The 12217-nt window shown below is 43.9% G+C and overlaps 1 protein-coding gene across 1 annotated transcript in view; it reads left to right on the top strand.

Annotated features, from left to right (window-relative positions):
• The window catches only part of TRIM66 (tripartite motif containing 66), a 78355-nt gene that overhangs the window by 42558 nt on the left and 23580 nt on the right, over positions 1-12217 (top strand). The window contains exons 5-9 of the mRNA XM_006873025.1: positions 6283-6430; positions 7285-7417; positions 7755-7871; positions 9141-9255; positions 9834-9980. Of these exons, the coding sequence (XP_006873087.1) occupies positions 6283-6430; positions 7285-7417; positions 7755-7871; positions 9141-9255; positions 9834-9980 (660 nt within the window). The remainder of the gene's footprint in view (positions 1-6282; positions 6431-7284; positions 7418-7754; positions 7872-9140; positions 9256-9833; positions 9981-12217) is intronic.

The following is a 12217-nucleotide window of genomic DNA, read 5'->3' as shown; positions in this document are numbered from 1 at the left end:
CCTTAGGTTCATATCCTTGCCACTACATCTTTTCCATTCTCTCTTACTTACAGCCTGTCCCAGATGCTAGTGAGACATACTCATGGTCTTTAACCCCAAGGACTTTAATTAATAAAACTTGTATTTGAAGGAGCCCTGGTGGTGCTGTAGGATAAGTCCTAGACTGCTAATCACAAGGGCACAATTCAAGCCCTCAGCTGCTCCACAGGCAAAAGACGAGGCTTTATGCTCCCATGTAGTAGAAGCACAGCCCTGCAAATCCTGTACAAGGTCACTGTGAGTCATAATCAACTCAATGGCAGTGGGTTCTTTTTGGCCACTTCCTATCATAGTTTTGTTAGCTGCCAGTCTGAGGACATAGTTGTCAGAATCCATGTAAGTTGGTGGCCTGTATGACTTAGGCTGAATTGTGGAGTTAAGTGTTTGGTAGCAGGGAGTACTAGTGGAGCCTGTTAGTTTTTCTGTGCTTGATTATGTGTTTTAAAGTAAAAAGAAGAAAAGAAACATGTGGTCATTGGGCCAGCATATGTTAATTGTCCATGCCTTTCAAATAGCATATAGTGCTATGACTAACATGCCTGTGGGGCTTGGTTACATATGGCCAGCAGGGTCTCTGAATGAATCATGACTTACATGAATGGTTTTCAGGTTCTGTAATTAGAACTCTTCTTTAGGTGAGTCTTATGTGGATGCCCAAGAGATAAAACAGAGAAACTGTTCGGTTGAAACAATGCAGGTAGATACAGTGCTCTGCCCTTTTAGCCCTTGGCTTGTCTCTGAGATGATTCCCAAGAACACCTTGAAAGCCACTGTAGACAAGCTTGAGTACAGTCCCTAAAAACAAAACTGACCTCCAAATTTCATCTCCATCTTCTGCTTCACCCTTCGGGCACCTCATTTTTCGGATCCAACCAACTTCAGAGTGTGGTTGTACCTCCAGGTGTTTGTACAAGTTTCCTTTTCCAGACTGCCCTTCCAACTTCATGATGTGGCCTATTCATACTCATTCTAAGCATCACTTCATGTGCAAATTCTTCCCTGACAGCCCCTCAGACTGGGTTAGGTGTCCCTCTTTTGTGTCTTTTCCTGTCACACACTTCACACATCAAATACTTCAGTCTTTCTCTGTGAGCAGAATTAGTGCTTCCTACCCTTGAGAATTATTGGCATTATCTCATTTTTAAAGTTGGAAATTGGAAATTGGAAATTTAGAGATGCTTACTTAGTGAGTGGTAGACCAGAGACTGAAATCTAGCCCTTTAATTTCCAAAGGCCATGATTTGTCTTTTTTTTTAAAAAAACAACAACAAAAAATTATTGTGAGTATTACAGAGAGAGTAGATCATCAGTTTTACATTTAACAATTCCTACACATCTTGTTTCATCTCATTGATTGTAATCCCTCAATGTAACATCACCGATCTCACTTCCTCCGTGGGTTTTCATTCCTCCTGCTTTCCTAACTTTTCTGAACTTTGATGATGGTGGTGACTTGCCATGGAGTCAGTTCCGACTCATACAACCCTGTATACAGGGTTTCCAAGGCTGTAAATCTTTGTTGTTGTTGTTGTTAAGTGTCAACGAGTCGGTTCCGACCCATAACGACCCTGTATAGGGTTTGTGAGGAGCAGCTGGGAGCAGAAAGCCTCATCTTTCTCTTGTGGAACATCTGGTAATTTTGAAATGCTGATTGTGAAATTAGCAACCTGATTCATAACCACTATGCTACCAGAGCTCCTTTTTATCCTTGTTGTTGTTGTTGTTGTCAGGTGCCATCGAGTCAGAACCGACTCATAGCGACCCCATGCACAGCAGAACGAAACAATGTCTGATCCTGGACCAACATCACTACTGCCTCCACACTCGATGCCATCAATGATGCCACCTGGCCGATCCATCTTGTTGGGGGTCTTCCTCTTTTTCTCTGACCCTCCACCTTACCCAGCATGACATCCTTTTCCAGCGACTATTCCCTCCTGACAATATGTCCAAAGTATGAGAGACGAAGCTTAGCCATTCTGGCCTCCAAGGAGCACTCTGGCTGCACCTCTTCCAAAATAGATCTATTGGTTCTTTTGGCAGTCCATGGCACTTTTAGTATTCTCCTCCAACACCACAATTGAAAGGCATCAATTCTTCTACAATCTTCCTTATTCACCGTCCAGCTTTCGCATCCATAGGAGGTTATTGAAAATACCATCCTTAGGTAAATGCTATCACTTTGATCTCAAATGGTTGAGTATTCTAAAGTGTGCCCATCTCTTTTGTGTCACTGTACCCCCATAGGCCTGTCTGTCATTTAGCTAAAATGAACTATGGGATGAGTTCACTTTCAGTCAAACAATAGAGTTGAGTTCCAGGTCTGAAGGGGCCTAAGGTCATACTCTCAGGGACTCCATCGGTTTCTATTTGACCAATAAGCCTTTTTTTTCTTTCTAATGATTTTGAGCTTTTTTCTAGGTTCTTTCCACATTTTTCCACCATTTTATCCAGGACTGTCTAATATGATCACTTTCCGGGCAGTTGGTAGTGGTAGTCAGGTTCCAGCTAGTTCTTTTGGTCACAAGATCGAGGAGACTGGTATTCATGTGGTGCATTGTACTGTTTCCATGTGTCTTTGATTTTCTTCATGATTCTTTCCTCTGATGAGGGAGAGACTAATAATTGTACCTTAGATTACCACTCATGAGTTTTTAAGACCCCAATCTCTGCTCATTAAGTACAACGTAGAACATCGTCTTTTGTGGACAATGTTAAGGCCATGCTCCTTTTACAACAAATATTACCTACCTTTCCACTGAGTTTGGTAGAGACACTGTGGTGTAGTAAGCCTTTCAGATTTTTTTTTGCCCTGCCAGATACAAGGACAATTTTTGAAGCGAACTGTGGAATTTCTTCTTATGTGTCAGAGAATGTCTAGGTCTTGCAGGTGAGCCTTTCTTCATAGGACGTCTCTGATGTCAGCGAGCTATACCAGTCAACTCTCCCACTCCCAAATTTTAAGGGATTAGCAGTCATTTGTCACCCCTGGCAGGCAGAATTTAGCAAAGCAGAGGCCCCATATAGTTAGCTTTTGTCTTGCCTAATGGCAGGAGGGAAAGGTAACTTTTTTAGAGCCTTTCACTTCTTACAAAGATCCTAGTGACACATGAGTTAAGCATTGGACCCTTAATTGCAATGTTGGTGTTTCCAACCCAGCAGTTGCTCCATGGAAGAAAAATGAGGCTGTCTTTACAGTCTTGGAAACCCTATGGAGCAGAGTTAAAATAGACTTGACAGCAATGAGTTTGGTTTTTCGTTTTTCACTTTCCCCATTATCTAGTTAAGATTGTGTGGATAAGACCATCGTATAAAGTGGCATATGTAGACTGCATTATATGTAATGTATTTAGTTCATAATACCATCAGATAGTGTAGTTTGAGGGGAATGAAGTTTGATCCCAACCTAATAACACACCTGAAAAGTCTATTATCCAACTTCTCCAAAGCTCCTCTTCTGATGTTTTTTATCTGCAATGGCAAGATATTTGCTGATCCAAACGAATGAATAAAGCAGACTAGGTACTCTCAGGCCAGGCATACCCCAGTTGTGGAAATACAACTCTGAAAATTGGTCTTGAGAAATGGAGTTTTAATTCTCATGAAACGCAGATTTCTGGATTCCATGGAGTTTAAGGTAATCCACCCAGCTTTTCACTCTGAGATGATCTTTGAACCTTGAGTCTTGAGAAAACAGGTTTTCTAAAAATCACCTTTAAATCAAACAATAGTCTAGCCTTGGGGAGTATGCTCTTTTGAAGAATTATGCATGTAAAATTTCAACAAAAAACGCCAAAGGTCAGATTAGAGCTATGATTTAGGGTAAATCAGTATTACTTTAATCATTCTTCCAGACAATGCTGAATGGAATCCTTTATGACCACAAATTGCTTTTTATCTGTTGTATTCCAGACCTTTTCCCATGGTAGTGAATGAAGGGGCTTCAGAAAGTTCATGGAAAAATGGAATTAGGGTATAATGGATTCTTTTCACAAACTTTTTGAAGCCTCCTAATATCATTACTAGCAACAAGAGTCTTGGGAAGTTTTTGCTACTTTGGAACATTTTTGACTCCCTATCTGAAATGTTATTCCAGTTTGTGAATCGCATATTAAATAATGCTCAATCCGTTGGTATGATTGTTTTAATATGATTTTTAATAGTCTGTACTGGTTCTTTCTTGGCTGTTTTAGATCCTCTTTCTGTGTACTCCTTCTTCTGGGGCTTCCTCCTTTCGATAGGCACATTGACTTTTCTGCTTTTGCTTATGTTTTCCCTCTTTTATAACACTTGTCTCCTGGGTAAATTTCTATGTGTAATAGCCAACTCAACTGTGAAGCCTCTCCTGGCCACTTCGAGGCTGAGCTCACAGAAACCTCTCTTTTTCCCTTAGTACAAGATGCATTCTGCTATCACTGTTGTTGTTGTTGTTGTTGTTGTTAAGTGCCATCGAGCCGGTTCCGACCCATAGCGACCCTGTACAGGGTTTCCGAGGGTGTAAATCTTTACGGGAGTAGAAAGCCTCATCTTTCTCCCACGGAGCGGCTGGTAGTTTCGAACTGCTGACCTTACGGTTCGCAGCCCGATTTGTAACCACTACGCTACCAGAGCTCCTTTGTATTACCCATTTAATGTCTGCTACCCTGTCCTGGTGTGGCACTGTGGGTTAATGCGCCAGACTGAAAAGCCGTTTGAACTGCAAGATTGGTGGTTCAGGCTCATAAGCTGCTCCTCATAAACCCTATACAGGGTCACTATGGATCGGAACCAACTCCACAGCACTTGACAACAACAAACCCTGTCCTGGAAGGAGCATAGTGGTTACGAATCGGGCTGCAAACTGCAAGGTCAGCAGTTTGAAACTACTAGCTGTTCCGCAGGAGAAAGATGAGGCTTTCTGTTCCCGTAAAGATTTACAGTTTCGGAAACCTGGTACAGGGTCACTATGAGTCGGAACTGACTCCACAGCACATAACCACCACCACCACCCTGTCCTGCCATGGTGCTGTGGGATAATGCACTGGACTGCAAAGTCGGTTTGAACCACAAGGTCAACCATACAGGGTCACTATGAGTCAGAACCGACTAGATGGCACTTAACAACCCTATGTAGAGGAGTTCTGGTGTAGCGCTATAGGATATCCTGTAGGTACCCTGAAGGCTGATTCCTGGCTTATTTATTTCAACATCCTTTGGCTCAACACAGGATCAACTTGGTGAATAGCCCAGTTGTTGTTATTATTAGGTGCAATTGAGTCAGTTCCAACTTTTAGTGACCCTGTGTATAATAGAGCAAAATACTGCGTAGTCCTGTACCATCTTCACCGGCGTTGCTTTGTTTGAACCCATTGAAGTAGCCACTATGTCAATCCATCTCGTTGAGGGTCTTCCTCTTTTTCATTGACCCTCTACTTTGCTAAGCATGATGTCCTTCTTCAGGAATTGATCTCTCCTGACAACATGTCCAAAATAAGTGAGATAAGTCTTGCCATCCTTCTAAGGAGAATTCTGTCTGTGCTACTTCTTCCAAGATAGAGTTATTCATTCTTCTGATATATTCCTCATCAATACCATAATTCAAATGTATCAATTATTTCCAGAATTGACTGCCCTCTATCATAGTGGAGTCTTGGTATGGCACTATAGGTTAAGCACTAGACTGTTAACTGCAAGATTGGTGGTTTGCTCTGAGTCAGAATTGACTCGAAGGCACTTAATAACATCAGCAATGACAATAATAGTGAAGAAACAGGAACAGCCCTGCAGGACCACAGTGTCCAGAGAATTTGCGGCCCCTATAAGCCAAAAATCTGGTAGCGTAGTGGTTACGACTTGGGCTGTGAACCGCAAGGTCAGCAGTTCGAAACTACCAGCTGCTCCGCGGGAGAAAGATGAGGCTTTCTACTCCCGTAAAGATTTACACCCTCGGAAACCCTGTACAGGGTCGCTATGAGTCGGTTCCGACTCCACGGCACATAACAACAACAACATAAGCCAAAAAACCAAACACATTGTCATCAAATCGATTCCAACTTATAGTAACCCTCCATAGGGTTTCTGAGACAGTCAAACTTTACAGGAGCAGACAGCTTCATCTCTCTTCACTGGAGTGTCTCCCACGGAATGATTGGTGGGTCTGAACTGCCAACTTGTGGTTAGCAATCCAGTGCTTATCCTGCAGTGCCACCTGAGTTCCTTTCCTGCCCTTACGAGGATATTGTCAATAGAACTCTCTGCTTCCAGAACTGCTCGGAATGCAAGGAGAAGAGGGCAGCACACATCCTCTGCACCTACTGCAACCGCTGGCTGTGCAGCTCCTGCACCGAGGAACACCGGCACGGCCCCGCACCAGGGGGTGCGCTCTTTCCCCGGGCCCAGAAGGGATCTCCAGGTACCACGCTTGCTCTCTCCACCAGCTCACAGGCCTCCAAGCAAGCTGAACTCAAGACCCCTGGAGAGTACCTCTCTGACCTTGTTTTCTTGAGAATGGGGTGGTCTCAGAGCCTATCCCAAAGAAGGAAGTATCCTCCAGAGGCAAAGGGGCTTAGGCTCTCTTGTGACAGTGGATGAATGCCGATGAGACAGTGCAGGGAAGAATAATCTTGAATTATCATGGAAGTTCCCTCCCTTTTACCTTTATTCAGAGCAGTCACACCCTTTGATTTAATTACTTGATTCACTTCACAGTCTGGATTGGGGCTGTCCATTTGTCCTTCCAGCACTATCTGTTTTAAATGACAATCTTTTTGAAAAGCTTTTCCCACAGACCCTTTAACTATGAGAGCGTTTTGCCCTTTGTCCTACCTGTAGGAACCAGCATTCATGACCCATGTGTTCATAGCCTGAAACATGCAAGTCTGGGTGGCTGTTTTCAGTCCCGTCATAACAGAATTCTGGTCAATGAGGAGGTTTAGGTTGAATTTTGGAGGATTCCTTGTTCTGCAGGAAACCCACATGCAGTGGTAGCAAGCCCCTTCTTCAGCCTCTGGTGGGGGGAGGGCTGCCTGGGAAGTGATGGTGGATTGATCTGGGCAGATGGATGCATCCAGCCAGTCTAAGTCTATATTCCTCTTTGTGCCTTTGGAATCTCACTGGCCTAGAGAGAGGCATCTCTGGTTTGTACCTAATTACCTCCAAGTTCTCTTTCTCCCCTGTGTCCATTGAGGGCTGATGGTTACTCAGCAAAGCTTACCTGAGAGGCCTACCTGAGCTCGAGAAACTCACTTTCTCCATTTTCTCTGGCAGGCGTGAATGGTGGTTCTGGGGACTTTGCTTTGTACTGCCCTCTACACACACAGGAAGTGCTCAAGCTGTTCTGCGAGACCTGTGATGTGCTCACATGCCATAGCTGCCTCATGGTGGAACACAAGGAACACAGGTGGGGCTGGCTGCCTGGCTATCTGAAAAGGACTTGGGAGGACTCTGGGCTCTTATGAGAACTTTTTTTTGGGCTCCTAAGCACATCAAAATTCTGTGCCTGCCCAAGTCAACCTGTAGTCCCTGGTCTGATCTGAAGTTTTTCTCTGCTATTGTTGTGGAGTTTCTTTGGAGAAAGCCTAATGGGTCACGAGCCAGCAATATATCTGACTCTCCATAAATGTGATCATAGCCCCTGTGGGCCTAACTGAGACACACACCATGGGGATCCTTGGTTGGCTGGCGTTTCCACGCTGGGACACAGCCCTCTTCAGCTTTTTTTATGCTCCATTCCCTAGGTGCAGACATCTTGAAGAAGTTTTGCAAAACCAGAGGATGCTTCTGGAAAGTGTGACTACACAGGTGGCACATAAGAAATCTAATCTACAGACATCTGCAAAGCAGATTGAGGACAGGTAGCACAGGCCAGCTCCTTGCCAGGGCTGGGAGTTCTGTTTACTCACATCCTACCTAGGTCCCAGTACCAGACTATCAGATGTGAGGCTTATGAAGAGGACATACAGTTAGGCAGATGTGGGGAAATAGCCTAGAAGGTCTTAGAAGTCCCAGAGCCAATGAGAGGATCTTAGGGTTATCACTTGATAACTGAGGTCAAGCTTCATCAGGACAATCAGAGTCAGTCTGAGTCAAAGCATTTGCCTTTTGCAAGTGATCCTGAACTAGCCAGATGTAGGTAGTTGAGAAAAAGGGCACCACGTAGATATCGGGGATGAAATTGCTGTTAATCATGAGGTGCAGTAGGTCAGTGGCGATCTGTCCTTTATCCCTCTCTTCTAAAGTTTTTCATGTAAACCTACAAATGACGTATCATTGGTATTTTAGATAGGAAGAAGAATTAGTAAATACTGAGGACTTACATGCCATACACTGAGTTGTACATTATATAAACATTATTTTGTTCAAAACTTACAATTCTTTGAGGCAGGAAATATCTCCACTTACTGAAGAGGAGACTAAAGTTCAGAAAAGTTAGGTGGCTTGTCTGAGATCACACAGCTAGTCAGTAAGCTGAGCTTAGAATTTATTTCTGTGTGTGTACAAAGCCCATACACTTAAAACAAAAATAGCAGCTTTGCTGACATGTACCTTACATACCATATAACTCACCCTTTTAAGATGTACAATTTAGTGGCTTTTAGTATATTCACAGAGTTATGTAACTATCACAAGTTTCAGAACATTTCCATCACCCCCAAAGAAATTCATGCACATCAGTAGTCACTCCGCATTCCTCCCAACAATCTCAAGTCCTGGCAGCCACTAATCTCCTGCCTCTGCCCATGCTGTTCTTCTTGCATGTAGCAGTTCTTAGAATATCCTCTTTCTTAAGACAACAAACTATATGAGATTATGCACACACTCACTTTCTCTGACCCTGCTTTTGGTGCTGCATGTACTGGTAGACTGCTGAGTTGGTCTGCATGTGGTTTACCTACAGAAAACCAAGTTGAGCCATTGGCCCACTTAAATCAATTTAGCTGAATTGTGCAGAGGGAGGGTGGTAGAAGGACGAGTCTCTTCTTCCTCTTCTTGGTGTCTGCCGGGCCCTGACCTCAAGAGGCAGCCCCCTAGTCACTCAGTCTTATGCCTTCTGTCTCTGGGCTCCCAGTAGGCCTGAAGTGAAGGGCTCACTATGTTCTTTTCCACTCTCTCTCTCTTTACAGGATTTTTGAAGTGAAGCATCAGCACAGGAAGGTGGAAAACCAGATCAAAATGGCAAAAATGGTTCTCATGAATGAACTGAACAAACAGGCCAATGGACTCATAGAGGAGTTAGAGGTAGATGTGGACAGATGGGTCAGATGGATTGCTTCCATGTTGTTCTGGGCCAGAAACGATGTACAGATCAAATTAGTTCCTGGGCCTGTCACATTCTGTGCTGGTACTCATATGTGTAATTCCTTAACTCTCTGCTGCTGCCTGTATCTTAAAATGCCCAGTGTCATTTTGGAAGGGTGGGTCATTAAGTGCTAGAAAATCAGTTCAGTCTCTTATTAGTACTGTTGCTCTTGGGCACTACCTTCCTGGACCATGCAGGGTCATATCCTTGGAAGAGAGAGCCATGAAACAGCTCGCCTTCAGCAGCAAGTTGTACTCAAGAGATGTCAACATGCGTTAATTTTCTTCTCTTTGTCACCTGTTCCATATTTTCCCTATGAAATCTACCCATACTCCTTCTCTCCTACCCTCCATGCCTGTCCATGGCAGCACTCTTAGTCCTGCTGTCCTCTCTCAGGAGCACAGAGTCATTGATTCAGTGAGTGTTCACACTGACACACAACACGTCACAAGGCTTCCCAAACAGGTGGACGGTGATGCAAGAGCAGGGTCATGAACTTTGTCTTCTCTGTACCCAGGGCATTACTAATGAGAGGAAGCGGAAGCTGGAGCAGCAGCTACAGAGCATCATGGTTCTCAACCGACAGTTTGAGCATGTACAGAATTTCATCAACTGGGCTGTCTGCAGCAAAACCAGTGTCCCTTTCCTTTTCAGCAAAGAACTGGTAAGAGGAACTTGAAACTCCTCAGCCTATCCTTGCAGCTGATCAGAGCAGCACCTCTGTCCTAGTGCCGGTGAGGCTGTCTCCTGAAGTGTCTCTCTCTCTAGAATGGATAGAGTAAGATGTAGCTCCATCTAGTCTTCAAGTTCAGTTACTGCTTTCGGGTTAATGAGTTAGATATACATACCAAATGTATGGTAGAAAGGAACCAGGTGCTGAAATGGCCCTGTCTTCCCCACAGGTAACTCATGTGGGAAAGTCTGTAGTTCTTTGTCTCTGGTCACAGACTCAGACATTATCTTAGCAGTGTGCTATATATCCAGTAGAAAGTTATTGTTGATTGAATGGGGGTGGTGGTGGTGGTGAGGACTAAGAGGGAAGAAGGATTGTTGAAGTTTTGGTCTTGGGAGGATGACGATGCTTAGGGGAAGGAGTAAAATTTCTGAGAGTTGCTATGAGATTTTTATTTGGATATGTTGAATCTAAGACGTCTATAGGTCATGTTAGAGGAGATGTCTGAAAGCTATTTAGAAATATAGGCCTGGAAATCAAAAGAAAGTTTAGAGTTGGAGACAGATATTTGGGATTCAATAGGGTATTGGTGGTATCACCTTGGAAGAATGTATAGAGGAAGAAGAGAGGAATAAGTTCAGAACACACAGAAATAACATCATCTTCAGTGTAGACAGCAGAAGAGCATGAGCAAAAAGCAACAGTCAGAGGTCAGAGGAGAAATAGGAGAGTGTGATGGATAGAAACTACCAGACCTTCAAATTTCAAGTGAGCAGTGTTGTATGTAGGTGAAACAAGATATATAGTGAAGAGATGCCTAGAGATCTGGGAATCAGGAAATCCCTGGTGATTTTTATCAAAAGACTTTCTAGTGGAAAGTAGAAGAGTCAAAAGACAGAATGAGAGGGCTGAGGATGGAGATGAGGAAGTCTAGATGGAGTGAGAAGGAAAATAGGAAGACAGTTTGAGAAGGAGGCAGACTTGGGGAAATACTTGCAGAGAAGTACATCGGGGAGAGGCTAGACACAGAGATCTCTGTGGTGGAGTTGGCATACTGAGAAGGCAGGAGGAGGTGGGATCTGAAGTGAATGGGTTAACCTTAAATGCTCCCTTCCTCTGAGATCAGAGGACAGGAAGGTAGGAGTATAAAGTGGATGAAGTTTGAAGGTTGGTAAAGTGAGGGTTGGAGAAAAAGAAGAAGACCCCCAATGACATGGATTGGCCCAGTGGCAGCAGTAATGGCATAGCAACGACTGTGAGGCTGGCCCAGGACTGGGCAGTGTTTCGTTCTGTTGTGTATAGGGTCGCTATGAGTTGGTACTGACTCAATGCCATTGAGTCAAAACAACAACAACAAATTTGAAGGTAGAGGGGATATAAGTTGTTGGGAATTTGTTCTTTATGATGTCTGTGAAGTTGTTGTTGTTGTGTGCCGTCGAGTCGGTTCCGACCCATAGCGACCCTGTACAGGGTTTCCGAGGGTGTAAATCCTTACGGGAGTAGAAAGCCTCATCTTTCTCCCGCGGAGCAGCTGGTAGTTTCGAACCGCTGACCTTTAGGTTCGCAGCCCGATTCGTAACCACTACGCTACGAGAGCTCCTTTTGTGAAGTATGAGATGAGAATGAAGAGGTTAGGCATTAGGTAAGTGGTTCTGATGTCCTTTGTCAGTGAGATTTTAAATAATCACTGAGAACAGTGAAAGAAGATGCCTACAAGAAAAAGGACCGGAGGGTGGCCCTGAAGCAGCTCAGATAACATGGCTTTGAGATGGAAGGGCTGACCTAAGTTTAGGAAATGGTGAGGTAGAGCTAATTAGTCCACTTGTTAGGTGCTGTTGAGTTGTTTCTGACTCATAGTGACCCTGTCTAGGGTTTCTGAGGAGCGGCTGGTGAGCTTGAACTGCCAACCTTGTGGTTCAAAATTACCTTGCAGTCCTTAGTCCACTGGTGATAAAGAAAATGACAGGAATTTCAGAAGACTCTCATGGACTGCTTGAGCAGGACTTGGACAATTCAATGAGGTTGAAAGCATTCTCTGAAAAAACAAGAGCTAGCTAAGTCAGAGAGTGGGTTGTTGAAGTTAAAGTTCTCCTAGGTAGAGCTGTTATCAATTATGATAGGGGTCTAGGTATGGTGATTACTGAAAACAGGCAAAGGTGATTGACATTTAAGAGACCAAAGAAGTAAGAGGCCACAATGTTGATTGGTACATTAGTTACCTAGATGAT

Source organism: Chrysochloris asiatica, unplaced genomic scaffold, assembly GCF_000296735.1.
Source record: "Chrysochloris asiatica unplaced genomic scaffold, ChrAsi1.0 scaffold00219, whole genome shotgun sequence".
In the NCBI taxonomy this organism is placed as follows: Eukaryota; Metazoa; Chordata; class Mammalia; order Afrosoricida; family Chrysochloridae; genus Chrysochloris; species Chrysochloris asiatica.
The sequence above is the reverse complement of the archived record's forward strand: the minus strand, read 5'-3'. Positions and strand labels throughout refer to the sequence as shown.